The sequence below is a fragment of the Kwoniella shandongensis genome, chromosome 8, assembly GCF_008629635.2.
Source record: "Kwoniella shandongensis chromosome 8, complete sequence".
Taxonomy (NCBI): Eukaryota; Fungi; Basidiomycota; class Tremellomycetes; order Tremellales; family Cryptococcaceae; genus Kwoniella; species Kwoniella shandongensis.
The window spans coordinates 617643-630806 of record NC_089294.1 but is presented as its reverse complement, the minus strand read 5'-3'; the positions used below and the strand labels follow the sequence as shown (position 1 = coordinate 630806).

Sequence of the window (13164 nt, the reverse complement as noted above, 5' to 3'; positions counted from 1 at the left end):
TTAAGTTATTGATTTTAAGGGAAAACAGTGGAATAGAGTGACACAACGTACAACGTACATGGTACTAAAAACGGTTCCAACAAAGGCTTAATTTTCCTTAAATTCACCAGTTTTTACCCTTCACTTGGAAATCCAGAGACCAATCAACGAAAGCGAGTTCACCACGTCCGCTTTGATAATGACAAGTGAGACCTATGTCTGATCACTTACCTATCTGGGTGTATGCCCCTAGCTGGGCACGAGAAAGCGGATCAACACTTGTCGTTGCTACGCAATACAACCAACGCGTAACAATCTGGTAACGGTGACGATGGAATGCCGGTATCTCTTCCCAACAAAATGCAATCAAGGTTCACACAGATACAGATTACGGACAGACAGATAGGTTGTCTCAACGCCGCTCTACCATCATCCTGCTTGTTCGCCTAGCTAACCTACCTACCTACCTACCTTCCACAAGTAGGTAGATTTCATCTACCTATGGACGGTCCACATCCATTCATGCATTCGCAAAACCTTTTTACCCTAAGATTTCTTTTCATTTTCGGACAAGACGTATTGATTTGGTCCGATCATGATCATAAAAAATAAACCAATTGACGTATTTGACGTAGCGCAGCGACGATCTTTCTCAAAGGTGGAGAGTGGAGCCGAACGAAGTAAAAACAAAAATAAATCTCATATTTGCGTCATCGAGATGGGAATTATGATGATGATGATCGACGATAGTAAGATCACGTGAAGGAAACGTGGCAGCCATAACGGCGATGTCCGCTGTCCGACTTTGCTCGAGCAATCGGGTAATCGGCTTGATAGGCGAGTGCGAATACGAATGAACGTGACCTACTTCTTTGTTGTTGCCGTAGAAGCTTGTGATCAGCAAACTACATGAAGGAGAATGCATGATGACAAGATTGGATGTGGTCAACTCGTTGATTTGAATCGTGACTCTCTGACGGCTCGCATCGCACGATGATACTTACTAGACGACCACGACCAGCATTTCAGGTCACGCATAGAGCGATAGTCTCAGCTTCACGGTACCTCGTAAGTTTGGTTATCACCAACCACTGCTAGTGGCTCTTCTGGACCTTGCCGTACTCGTTGCCGAATGTATCCCAGCTCCCTCGTCCCATGCGTGTTGACGAGAAGCTCACCCTTCTTCTCCAGATCACAGGACCCCCACCCAATGTCCCGCCTAAACATCACACGACGACAACCTCGACCCCGCTCCCAACTCCCACACCCTTACCTATCTTCCCCACAGCTGACGAGAAAGGCAGACCACTCTATGTATCAGGAAGTCAAGCGGAGCGGATGGCAAGAGCCGGTAGGATGAGTAGTCCGTTGCGAAGAGGAACACATGAGAGCTGGTGGTCAAGCGAGATGGGTTGGTTCAATGCTGTTGCGAAGGTGGGTGAAGGAGACTATATGGAACATTTGAGAGTTGGGGTATGATAGGCTGACATCTCCGTGTGTAGACGATCCCAACGTATCGAGTGTTAGATGAGGAAGGTCATCTGGTGAGGGGAAGTCAGACACCTGAGGTGAGTTCTATCTTCGCTGCATTAAGATTCGGTGATACTTGGTCATGGCGATACACTGATGACATTCGCCTATGACAGATCTCTCAAGACGAAGCGTTGGCCATGTACGTCTTACCCCATGTCATTCTGCATCTCCCTTAGCGAGGAAATATGGCCTCATGACCTGATTCTGGTGTCACTCACACAGGTACCGTACGATGACACTTATACCTATCGTCGATAACGTGCTCTACCAATCCCAGCGTCAAGGACGGATTTCATTTTACATGCAATGTGCAGGTGAAGAAGCTGCCATCGTAGGCAGTTCAGCCGCGATGTTAGCAGGAGACGAGATGTTTGGACAATATGTAAGTGTTTGTCTGCGCACGACCTTTCAACGAGTGAGCTAATTATGCTATGCGTGCAGAGGGAATCAGCAGCTCTTATACATCGTGGATTCACACTCGATTCCCTCATGGCGCAGTGTTTCGGAAACGTCGAAGATAAAGGTACAAAAGGAAGGATGATGCCGGTCCATTATTCAGCACCGGAGTTGGGGTTTCATACCATCACGAGTCCGTTGGCTACACAGTGAGTGGAAAGCTCACCTCCCACAGATGTATATGGAAATGGACACATGCAACGACAAGAATGGGAATCGAACGGTTAGTAATCTCACAGCGTTTACTGACACCGCTTATGCGCACAGGATGCCACAAGCGGCTGGTGCTGCCTATGCTCTCAAGTTGGATGAAGAGAGGCAGGGCGATTGTGTTATTTGCTACTTTGGCGATGGTGAGTGTTTTCCTCCAATCGGGAAGCATTCAGCTTGTCGAATGTGTCCGGATGGGGCGTATCTTTGTGCTGATATCCCTTTGCCTTCCCTCCAGGTGCCGCGAGCGAAGGGGACTTCCACGCAGCTTTGGGGATGAACTCTGTACTCGGTGGACCGTGTATATGGTTTTGCAGGAACAACGGGTGAGTCGACTTCCCAGCCCGCAATACTGAGCAGTGATATCTAACCCAAACCCGCTGCCTCCTGATGCAGATTTGCAATCTCTACCCCTATCATCGATCAATACGCAGGTGACGGTATTGCGTCCCGTGGTCCTGCATATGGTCTCGACACGATCCGAGTGGACGGTAACGATGCTCTCGCTGTACTTTCTGCTGTCCGTGAAGCGAGACGAAGAGCTGTCGAGGGGAAGAAGGGCGTACTTGTGGAGGCTATGACTTATAGGGTTGGACATCACTCCACGAGCGACGATTCGAGCATGTATAGACCTATAGAGGAGGTGAAGGAGTGGAGCGTTGTGGGTGAGTGGCGGACGAGTCTGCTTTCCCGTTCTGTTACGTCAACGAAGTCTCGGAGCTTGGATTTGCTGTTGTCATCGGTGCTCTGAGGACAAGAGCGACACTGACACCGACTTATCGTCCATCCGCAGACAACCCAATTCATCGCTTCCGAGCATTCTTGGCATCAAAGAAATGGTGGAGCGAAGAAGACGAGAAGAAGTTGTTGGCGAAGAACAAGAGCGATGTGATGAGAGCATTTGGGAGAGCGGAGAAATTACCTAAACCTAAACTTGGCGAGATGTTTAACGATGTTTGGGGAGTTGGTAAAGGTGAAGAAGTACCAGGTGTCATTGTGAGTCCTGCCTCCTGCTGCAGACACACAATTCGACAAACCAAGACGACGAGACTGACCTACTGTGGACTTGGTCGTAGATGGAACAACGAGCAGAACTGGGAAGACTGTTGAAGAAATATGGAGATGTGTGGGAACCATGGAGGAGGGAACGAAAGCGGTTCGTGGAAGAGGGTGAGGACGTGATGGATTGCGATGGGAGAGGGTCGTAGTGCATGTATCCGACTGAGCATGAGCATATTGAGACGCAGGCTGTAAGTTAGAGCAAAGCGTGTGTAAGAGTTATTGTTATAGCGTTCATGTCACGTCATGTCATGCATTATAGTAATACTTTGTTGCTTGTGATTCACTGCTTATCCTCTCTTCTTCTTCTCCTGATTGAACTACCTGACTATCGTCCCCATGTTCGATGTTTATGTGATAGTAGGCAAGACATCTTGGCCTTTCTTCTCCATCTAATGTACAGGAATACAATCAGCCAATTGCCCTGCTTGGCGTACACATATCAATGTCGATATCGACTCACCTCCTTGGCGGCATCAGCAGCGTCGGGCTCGGCCTCTTTGGCCTCGGGGGTCAACTCCTCGGAGGGAGGAGCGAGTTTAGGGTCTGCAGCTGTATCTGTCAACGTCCTCTTCCCCATTTGCGAGATTGGCATCGACATTGTACGATGAGCCAGAGATCGTTTGGAGACGATAGTTCGGAAAGTGGAGAGCATCGTAAGGTAGGTGTAGGTGTACGTGAAGTTGAACACTCAAATGAGACGAAGAATATGTTGGGATGATGGAAGAGTGAGATGGACATACCTTGTTCTTGAGATGACATTTTCTACGATCTGCTCTGTATGTGTATAGAGTATGGAGATGAGGAGAGAAAGAAGTAGACCCCAATTGAGCGAAAGCAAAGGTTACGTACCTTTGCACCTTTCGGTCCTGTCTGGGATCGAGCAGCTTGTAGAAAGGGTACGTCATGATCTGGGGTCTCCATCCTTGTCACGTGAGAAACAGAGTGGGGGAGCGGTAAGTTGACTTTGCCGAAGGGTCTGAGCACGGTTGGACTAGTTAGTGTTTTGATCAATTCACTTTCATTCAGCGTACTCTGGCAGCAACGGGCAAGGACAAGGGATCGCTTTTGTGCAACGAAGCTCGATAGGATACACGATCGTTTGGCTTGCCCAGCCACTTCGACTAAACCGCCGCCGCGCCCGGGGGTGGAGAACATCCTTATCCGACTGGCGAATTGAGCGGGGGACCGCCAGCATGCCAAGTGAATATCTACCCCTTGACCAGGCTCAAGTGCCTCTACTGCAGAATATCAGCCACACCGAGGATGATGGTGAAGAGATAGCTCCCTTGAGAGGTGGTAGACTGTCTGAATATCGAGACGAAGAGGAACTCGATCAGAAATCACACAGCACCTCTATGACATGGACTGTCATTCGCAGACGCTACTCTTCCTTTCTCTGGATCATAACGACGATAGTCTGCATTGGTGTTGGAGGGTTCTTTCTCTCTCAATCGATCGTCTCATGGTCCTCACGAGACCGTCCTACGCGATTCGACGACTGGGTGGAAGCGGAGGTGAAGTTGGCTGAATTGATGATATTACGAAATACTGGGCCTGTCGCCGGAGCGAAAGATGGTTTGGTCATTGCTAGTCCGAGTAAAGGTGAAAGAGCAGATTTACCAGATTACTTTGTAAGTCTCTTCTTCACCCCGCAGAGTGTGTGTATGGTCGAAGTTCTGACTGATTGAGTGGACTATAGTATACTTGGACACGCGATTCAGCACTCACAATCTCCTCGTTACTACCTTTCTTTCTCCCTTCGTCTTACTTACACCCATATCAGCACCCGGCATCGTCCAGTCGACCTGCACCGTTCGCCGACAATGTCACACAAATACTGTACGAGGGCCTTATGCGAGAATATATTGCATCCCAAGCAGAGTTGCAAATAGTCCAAAACCCTTCGGGCGGATTGATGGATGGCGGTCTGAATGAGCCGAAGTACCAGGTTGATGGGTCGGCTTTTGATGGGAATTGGGGCAGACCTCAAAGGTGGGTAGACTGCTATATCAATGGCTGTTTTGTTCAGGTTATCCGCACGAGCAATTGCTGATGATGCCCACCTGCGCAGGGACGGCCCCGCGTTACGGGCACTAGCGATGATACCTTATGCCAACTATCTGCTTGATCGCGCACTACCGCTCGATCTGAGCTACATACATAATAACCTATACCGTGCCAATGAGCTCAAAGTGCCTGGGATGGTCATCAAGAACGATCTGGAAGAAGTTGCTCATGGTTGGTGGAAGGGTGGTTTCGACCTATGGGAAGAAGTGTGAGTGACAAGTCATCGCCTGTTTCAGTGCTGTGTCGTTGAACCCCATTTGCGTGTACTCAGGGACGGACATCATCTTTTCACCTTGCTCGTATCGATGCGCGCGCTTCAAGCTGGTGCCTTGTTTGCTCGTCGTCTCAACGACTCGGGCGCTGCGGATTACTATACTCGCCAAGCGGAATTAATCGGGACAAGTCTTTCAGACTTCTGGGACGAGAAGCGAGGTACATGGCTTTCTACATTAGGGTATGACAGCTACCAGCCCTCTGTTGAGGACTCAACCACATCGGACGCCACATCACATCCGACACTGCCTAAACGAGAGTGGCTCGATTGCTCTCTCCCTCTATCTGTCATCCATGCTGGTGACAAGACCGTATCGTCCACTACCACCGGCAAGAACACTTCCACACCGAACTTTGCGCCCTCTGATCCGAACGTCTTGGCGAGTCTGAGGGTGTATATCAAGTCGTTTGAGGGGCTGTATGGGATTAACAAGCGCAAGAGATGGACAGACGGATGGGCTTTAGGTAGATATAGAGAGGACGTGTATGATGGTGTCAAGACGAGCAAAGCCAATCCCTGGTGAGTAGTATTAGCACTTTGGGCATCATGGTTGCCTCCACGAATAGCTCAAGCAAAGCTGTATCATTGACATCGTTATAGGTATCTATGTACATTTTCAGTAGCACAGACCCTCTACCTCGCCCGAGCTCAGTTCGTCCAACGAGGAGAGATTACCATCACTAATCTCACTGTACCGTTCTGGACTGAACTACTCTCCTCATCTACCAAGATCCTCCCTGACGAAGTGTGGCACAAGCACGACAAGAGTTTCAAACGGGCGATCACAAGGCTCGGAGAAGTGGGCGATGCGTTCTTACAAGTAGGTCAGAAGTATTCCGAGATGGAAGACGGAAGGATGAGTGAGCAGATTGGGAGGTGAGTTCCATCATTCCTTTTGCAAAAGAGATCAAGCTTATTGAGACGATGCCCCATCTAGGGAGGACGGTAAGGAGCGCGGGGCGCGAGATCTCACTTGGTCTTATGCGAGTCTACTTGAAGCAGGGCGAGCGAGAGGACATCTGCGGCGGACATAGTGTTCTAGTTTATGAACAGGTGGGACGTGCGTGTGGGTGAAGGACCATACACTGTAGCAAATATTATTGTATGATGATCGCTAGCATAATGTAGATTGATTGTACGATCTTGCATCTCATGTCGTAATTTGAGGTCACGCGAGCAGTTTCAAGAACAAGTATCAGGCACAACTTTTGGTACTAAAGCACTTTGAGCGCAAGTGTGGTCCGGAGCGGACGGCTATCCGGGATGCGATGATACTATTCAACACCATCTCTTATCATCCAATACTTATCTCTCTCTCCCAATCATACACCATTCGACATACCCATCGACTCACCTACTGTGCTGATCACTCTATTTGCCGAGTCACACAGCATGAGAGGAGTAAACTCTCTTACCGCCCTCTTTTTCTCCTCCATGATACTTCCTGCTTCTCTTGGCAGTTCACAAGCAAGCCGGAGGGATGCTCAGGTCGTCTTGAGTGGAACGACCGATGGAGTGACAGGGGGACAAGAACGATATGATGGGGAGAGCGTTTGGCGAGTTAAGCTGGGTGATCATGATAGAGCGCGACGGGAGGAAGTGGTGCAGATGTTTGAGGTGGGTTGACTCTTCTTCTTTCAACGATATGACGATATTGCCATGTCGGGCAGAGCAGGGGACGGAGAGTAGCATTACTGACGGTGGTGTAGTCTCTCGGAGGTGATATATGGCACACTACCTCTGATACGATTGATGTGCGACTTGACTCTACCTCCAGCCAACTCCTCATGGACAACCAGCTCCACGCTACGACGACTATCGAGCCATTCATCCCTGACCTCCAATCACTCATCGATTCCATAAACGTCGATCTCGAATCTACGTCCACGTCGTTCAAGAAGAAGAACAATAACAGGAACAAGAACAAACAAGATCCATTCAATTTGACAACTATCGATACGCCTTTCCACGATACCTATCATTCCGTCGAAGATCTGTACAAGTTTGGCGATAAGCTTGTGGAGACGTTTGATGGGAAGGATGGAGTCGTCGTTACCAGTTTCGAGATTGGAGAGACTTTTGAAGGGAAGAAATTGAGAGGTTGGAGTGCCAAGTTGCAAAGTAACAGCAGCGGAAGTGCGATGTCGACTTCGGGAAGGACAAGGACAGATAGAGGTGGCGGTGGGGTAACGGATGGGATCGAGAGGGAGTTTGTGGTTCAAAGTGGACAACATGGTAGAGAAGTGAGTAGAATGCTTCGTCATCCGTATACGAGACAAGATGCTGATTGCTTGACTTGATACAGTGGGTCGGACCTTCCTCCGCATTCTACTTCCTCCATTCTCTTATCCTCGCCGCGACCTCCGACCCTTCGTCCGAAGCGGCCTTACTCCTCCGATCATTCACATTCACAGTTGTACCACTCATCAACCCCGACGGATACACGTACAGTCGTGAACACAGTAGATTGTGGAGGAAGAACAGGCAGCAGGTCGGTAGCAAGTCTTGTCTCGGTAAGTCTCTCTCCTGGGTTCAAGTCAGATCGCTCTGCTCTTCTTCGAAATCAACGCTGATGTCCTGCGATGCGGGTCTGCAGGGATCGACCTCAACTCCAACTGGGGATACAAGTGGCGATATCCCAAAGCAGTCAGCCCGTGTTCGGAATCGTATCCCGGTAAAGAGGCGTTTGAAGCTTACGAAACCAAAGCGATGGGATACTATCTCGGTAATGGAACAGAGAGAGGAACCAAGATCCGAGCATTTGTCGACTTGCACAGCTACGGACAGTTATGTGAGTCGGCGTGGCGTGTACCTCGACATCATCATCACCTATCAGTGGTGTGGTTTGATTTACGTTCGATAGCTGATGCATTGGTCCTCGCTCCACAGTCATGTTCCCCTTTGCTCACTCTTGCGAAGATTACCCGAGCGACGCCGAAATGTTGATGGAAGCGGGGTTGGGTGTGGCCAAAGCAATGAGGACAAAGCAGGGAGAGGGATACGAAGCGGGTCAAGCTTGCGATCTTACTTATCGGTGAGTGCACGCACCAGCGTGGTCTCCCCTTGAAGCACCCACCAAATGGTATGCTGACTGTGAGAACGGGACATATAGTGCGCCTGGAGACGCTATCGACTTTGCATATGGCGTGACGGATATCCGATGGTCATACTCTGCCGAATTGAGAGATACCGGAACAGTGAGTCGTTCACCGCCCACACCCTCGGCGTGGTATGGTATACTGACTCGATCGCCTCGCAGTACGGCTTTATGCTCCCTCCTTCGCTCATCCGACCGACAGCAGATGAGATCACAGCTGGTCTTATGTACCTTGCCAAATTCATCTACGTCGCAGAGATTGCGAATTAGTCGAGTGGAAGAACGTAATGGATTCGAAACGCTGTTCTGGGGTGTGATGTTGTACTATTTTTTGTCATGTTCCAACTTTCGTCATATACAAGAAGCATGAATGATATTGATTCACACGTTCCTCTCTCCATGAGACAAAATGGTCCCTTTGGTTAACTGAAAAATGGTTGCCAGCCTGTAATCTTGATGGTCCTTCTCTGCTGTTCCAGTTGAGCATCGTATCGTTGTAAACTGGCGATTGTATTCCGACTAAAAACTAGACTAGACATGATCATCACTGTCATTTCTAAAACTGTAAAAAAGAGGGTATCTAACGCTCTGACATACTGTATATCTTAATGTACATATATGCTAAGATACAAATGGTTCGTGTTCGTGTCCATGTCTGCGTGCTTGTGCCTACGTTTGTGTGTCGGCAAACCTAATCGTCCGGGACCACCATCCACCATCCACCATCCACCCCACATCGTCTCGTCTCTCGATGCTCAATGCCAGCCACCCAAAAACGATCTCCGACGCGAGTGCGTGCCTTGGTCTTCTGCTTCTACATGATCGAACAACCGTCTTTACTCCCTTTCGCTTGATGTTGTTCTTTCAACGCTTCCATCTCTAATCTCCTATCCAGGGCTGAGGTCCCATCACCCCTGTTACCAGTCGCGATTCTCTTCGAAGCTCGTTTATCGCCACCGTCCGCTGCCATCTTGTACCATTTCATCGACGCTTGTAAATTTGGTTCTGCACCGATACCAGTCTGACGAAGCGGTAAAACAAACCAGTATCAGCTTTCCATCATGGCGTGAGTAGTCGTTCAGATGACACCATACACACCTCGGTAAAGTATCCCACGGCATATTGCGCTTTAGCCAAACCCATCTCGGCTGCTTTCTTCGCCCACAAATACGCTTCGGTATCTGATTGTGGAAGTACGCCCGGTGAACCGACAAGATACCACGCCGTAAGTGCGAAACATGCGTCGACGTGATTTTGTTGAGCAGCGATGTTCTATGATATTGCAAGCTGGGTGTAAGCGCCAGCTCGTGAGGCCACAGTTGGCTTTGAGGGTCACCACACTCACGTAGTAATGTATAGACAAGGCCGCGTCGACTGGACATCCCATCTTGCCATACTCGTAACATTCTCCCAACTTGAACGCACTAGGTGCATATCCCAACTCTGCAGCCTGCGCTAACAGTTCCGCCGCATAATCGAAATCGACGAAAAGGACATTATCGATACCCCTCTCATGGAGGAGGGCGAGCTCGTGTAAGGCGTGGGGGAACTCCTCGGTAGCGTGCTCGGCTGATCGCTTGAGCCATTTGACACCTTCCTTTGGTCTTCTGCTAAGTCCGAGGGCACCGTTGAGTTCTGCTGTACCGAGTCGGTACATTGCACCAGGATGAAGTCCGACGGCCGCTTTCCTGTGATGCCGCGAGAAATGTTAGCTCCACTTTCTCAACCGAAGCATGATATGGCGTATGGCAACGAGATAGCAAACGCGGCTCTCTTCGCATCATGACAAACCGGTGGAGAAACAACTCACTTGTAGAATTGCACAGCCTTTGCGCTCTCCCTCCTACATCCCCAACCATGTTCACAACATGTTCCAGCTCTATAACAAGCATCCGGATGACCATGTTTCGCTGCCAACACGAAGAGTGGGAACGCTCTATCGAAATCCTGTCTCCCTCTGACCGTTCCTATTCCATTCGCATAACAATCCGCCAAGAAATACTGCGCGTCAGGATACCCTCTATCCGCCAATCGTTTCAACAACGACGTAGCCTCTTTGATCAGCTCTTCTCGTTTCTCGATCAACTTCGTCGTGGTAGGAGGATGATTAGGGTCCGCTTCCAATTCGGAGGGAACCATCGATTTGGCAGCATCGATCATGAAGACGGAAAATTCGAAAATGAGTTCTGGATCATTGGTCTTTTTGGCGTTTTCTCGATATAGTTCGAGAGTTCGGTCGTGGGATAACAACTCGGCTTGTTTACCAGGACGTAAATGGGCTAAAGTCGCAAACAAGGTCAGCGCGATTCAGAGAGGTAGCATCGAAGTCGTCAAGAGCCAGTCTGAAAGATCTCGTAGCCGAGGGCGCACGTCCTGAAAGAGCTCTATGCAAAGTCGCACTCACATTGATCCAATAATGGTGCAGGTTGAGACACGATCCTACTCTGTCTCTCACTACCGCCACCACCTTGTGGGTAACCCATCATTGACGCATTGTCAATTGGTGACTCTTCCATGTACATGCTCATCATCGGTTGATTACCACCATTATTGATATACTGTTGTGGGTTCGGCATACCGTTCCCGTTCCCGTTCCCATTCGGAGCCATCATCGCTGCCATGATAGTTTATATACTATGCACGCTTGTGTGCGTGTTATGTGTCGTGAGATGCGATAAATTCTTTGGTTGTGTTGATTTGATTTCGTTTTGTTTGTTGATTGTGAAACGAAGGTCGGAAGTGCGATGCGAAGGAGGGGATGACGAAGAGGTCAGGCGGGGGCCGAGATCTAAGGGCGAGGAAGGGGGATAGAGAGTCAGAAACGCAGGAAAAAGAAAAGAAGTCTCGACTAAATCACTACTACTATACTGTCCTGCAGATACAAGGCGATAACGATGATGATGGATTGTACACAAGCTAGCTTCGTTGTAAGGAATGTGAGGGGCAAAGGACGGATGAGATGCAAAGTAGGAGGAAGAGGAGAACGGGCTGTTTTAAACACTTAACACATAATAATGGTTACGCTCATTCCCCCTTCCCGCCGCCCTTTTTCACCACTACAACCAGCGAAGCGCAGCTCTATTCAATCGGTCATCGACCACGTTGAGACCACGTGTCAACGAACGGTCAAGTAGCAACTCATAACGACTTCTCATGTTAGCTCAACTCTTTCAACCAATACATCTGTCCTATATATTAATTACCATACATACCTTAACATCCAATAACATCATACTCACCTCGCCAATATGCCGAAAATCGTCTCGAGAGCAGTCACTTCCTCATCCGAACAAGCAGGGATGACTCAATCTGCTCGAGCAGTATTGAGATCATACTATTGTCTATGTGGTGATTTCGTGCTTGTCTTACAAGGCAAATTGGACAGATTACCAAAGAGGAAGTGAGTCAGACGGACTGGACTATACTGCAGTGGTCTGGTCCTTGACATATCGAACACGACTACGAGGGGGAGGAGGGGGATCGGGAGGCACAACTCTCAAAAAAGTACAACACGCTGATGTTCAACGCTTCGTTGACAGATCCGACGGAGCATTCATTATTCGATCACAACCTGGTTCAGATCCTTCCAAACAACCTGCTAGGAAGTTCAAACTCAACGCTACAGCAGGTACAAGATGTCTGCTGAAAAGGTGCGTGATCGCTCCTCTTCATATTTAGATGGACCAGGTCCTGGTGGACAGAACCAAACTCAGGGCTGATGATTTCCTTTGATGGAGTAGAAAAGGAACGCAAGATTTGGAGATTAGACAACCATTTTGCTGTTCAAGATGTAATACGACTAGTGAGTGAGATGCGGTCTATCTCGAGAGTGTCAATGTCTGCCTGTACATTTCCCTCTCCTCTCCTTTCCCTCTCCACTTGTCTCCCATTCGCAAGTGGTATCCAGCGGAACGATTGTCCTCAAGTGATCTTCGTTGGACTGTGTGGAGTCATTTGCTGATTGAATTCTACACTTCAAACAGTCGCATACCAAACTGCTCCTCCACCAGCTGGCGAAGGTCCATTCCTCTACATCCTCAAAGGCGCCATGACTGAATTGTAAGTACGTTTTGTCCTGGCGAGGGTCCTACCGACATATCGTCAATACTGTCAACACAACAGTATTCACTCCCTGTCTTCCCATACGCATCTTTGTCGCTCAGTTTCACACTTTGTATTTCGAGTCATGGGTGGTGCTGATTCCTCCTTCTACTCGTACTCAGACAAGGTCGTGTACCGCCCGACGCGTTCGAAGGCGAAGAATCCTTACCTCCAGCAGATATAGTCGAACCTCCCGCTCCCGCACTTGGTCAAAAAGCTTGAAACTGGGGACCTGTTATAGAAGATAGATAGTTTGATATGATCATGTTATGCATTCGTTGTATTTCTATTCCTTGTAAATATGAGTTGTTTGAGATTTGCTTTCCACCGTTTTCACAACACTATTTATTGACTTGCCAAATATTCTATGTTTACTATAATTCCG

At 48.9% G+C, this 13164-nt stretch overlaps 6 protein-coding genes across 6 annotated transcripts; 4 read left to right on the top strand and 2 right to left on the bottom strand.

The window, feature by feature from the left end:
- Window positions 1–1134: 1134 nt before the first annotated feature.
- CI109_104688 (uncharacterized protein) lies at window positions 1135–3386 on the top strand (the record flags this gene model as incomplete). Its single annotated transcript, XM_032005995.2, has 10 exons — window positions 1135–1413; window positions 1482–1547; window positions 1626–1651; window positions 1735–1894; window positions 1954–2117; window positions 2236–2321; window positions 2417–2504; window positions 2575–2843; window positions 2972–3174; window positions 3255–3386. 10 exons carry the CDS (start codon window positions 1135–1137, stop codon window positions 3384–3386), a joined length of 1473 nt encoding a protein of 490 aa, XP_031859779.2.
- Window positions 3387–3587: 201 nt separating this feature from the next.
- On the bottom strand, window positions 3588–3892 carry CI109_104687 (uncharacterized protein; the record flags this gene model as incomplete). The annotated part of the gene is made up of 2 exons (XM_032005994.1): window positions 3588–3629; window positions 3701–3892. The coding sequence occupies 2 exons, from the start codon at window positions 3890–3892 to the stop codon at window positions 3588–3590; spliced, it is 234 nt and encodes a 77-aa protein (XP_031859778.1).
- Window positions 3893–4433: 541 nt separating this feature from the next.
- Window positions 4434–6615, top strand: CI109_104686 (uncharacterized protein; the record flags this gene model as incomplete). The annotated part of the gene is made up of 6 exons (XM_065967538.1): window positions 4434–4871; window positions 4940–5232; window positions 5312–5515; window positions 5579–6100; window positions 6182–6457; window positions 6519–6615. 6 exons carry the CDS (start codon window positions 4434–4436, stop codon window positions 6613–6615), a joined length of 1830 nt encoding a protein of 609 aa, XP_065823610.1.
- A 358-nt stretch (window positions 6616–6973) lies between these two features.
- CI109_104685 (uncharacterized protein) lies at window positions 6974–8948 on the top strand (the record flags this gene model as incomplete). Its single annotated transcript, XM_032005993.2, has 7 exons — window positions 6974–7198; window positions 7291–7824; window positions 7887–8094; window positions 8178–8372; window positions 8471–8615; window positions 8694–8778; window positions 8841–8948. 7 exons carry the CDS (start codon window positions 6974–6976, stop codon window positions 8946–8948), a joined length of 1500 nt encoding a protein of 499 aa, XP_031859777.2.
- A 544-nt stretch (window positions 8949–9492) lies between these two features.
- Window positions 9493–11299, bottom strand: CI109_104684 (uncharacterized protein; the record flags this gene model as incomplete). The annotated part of the gene is made up of 5 exons (XM_032005992.1): window positions 9493–9699; window positions 9777–9950; window positions 10024–10366; window positions 10489–10957; window positions 11083–11299. The coding sequence occupies 5 exons, from the start codon at window positions 11297–11299 to the stop codon at window positions 9493–9495; spliced, it is 1410 nt and encodes a 469-aa protein (XP_031859776.1).
- Window positions 11300–11926: 627 nt separating this feature from the next.
- Window positions 11927–13001, top strand: CI109_104683 (uncharacterized protein; the record flags this gene model as incomplete). The annotated part of the gene is made up of 5 exons (XM_032005991.1): window positions 11927–12078; window positions 12218–12328; window positions 12419–12480; window positions 12662–12737; window positions 12902–13001. 5 exons carry the CDS (start codon window positions 11927–11929, stop codon window positions 12999–13001), a joined length of 501 nt encoding a protein of 166 aa, XP_031859775.1.
- Window positions 13002–13164: the final 163 nt, after the last annotated feature.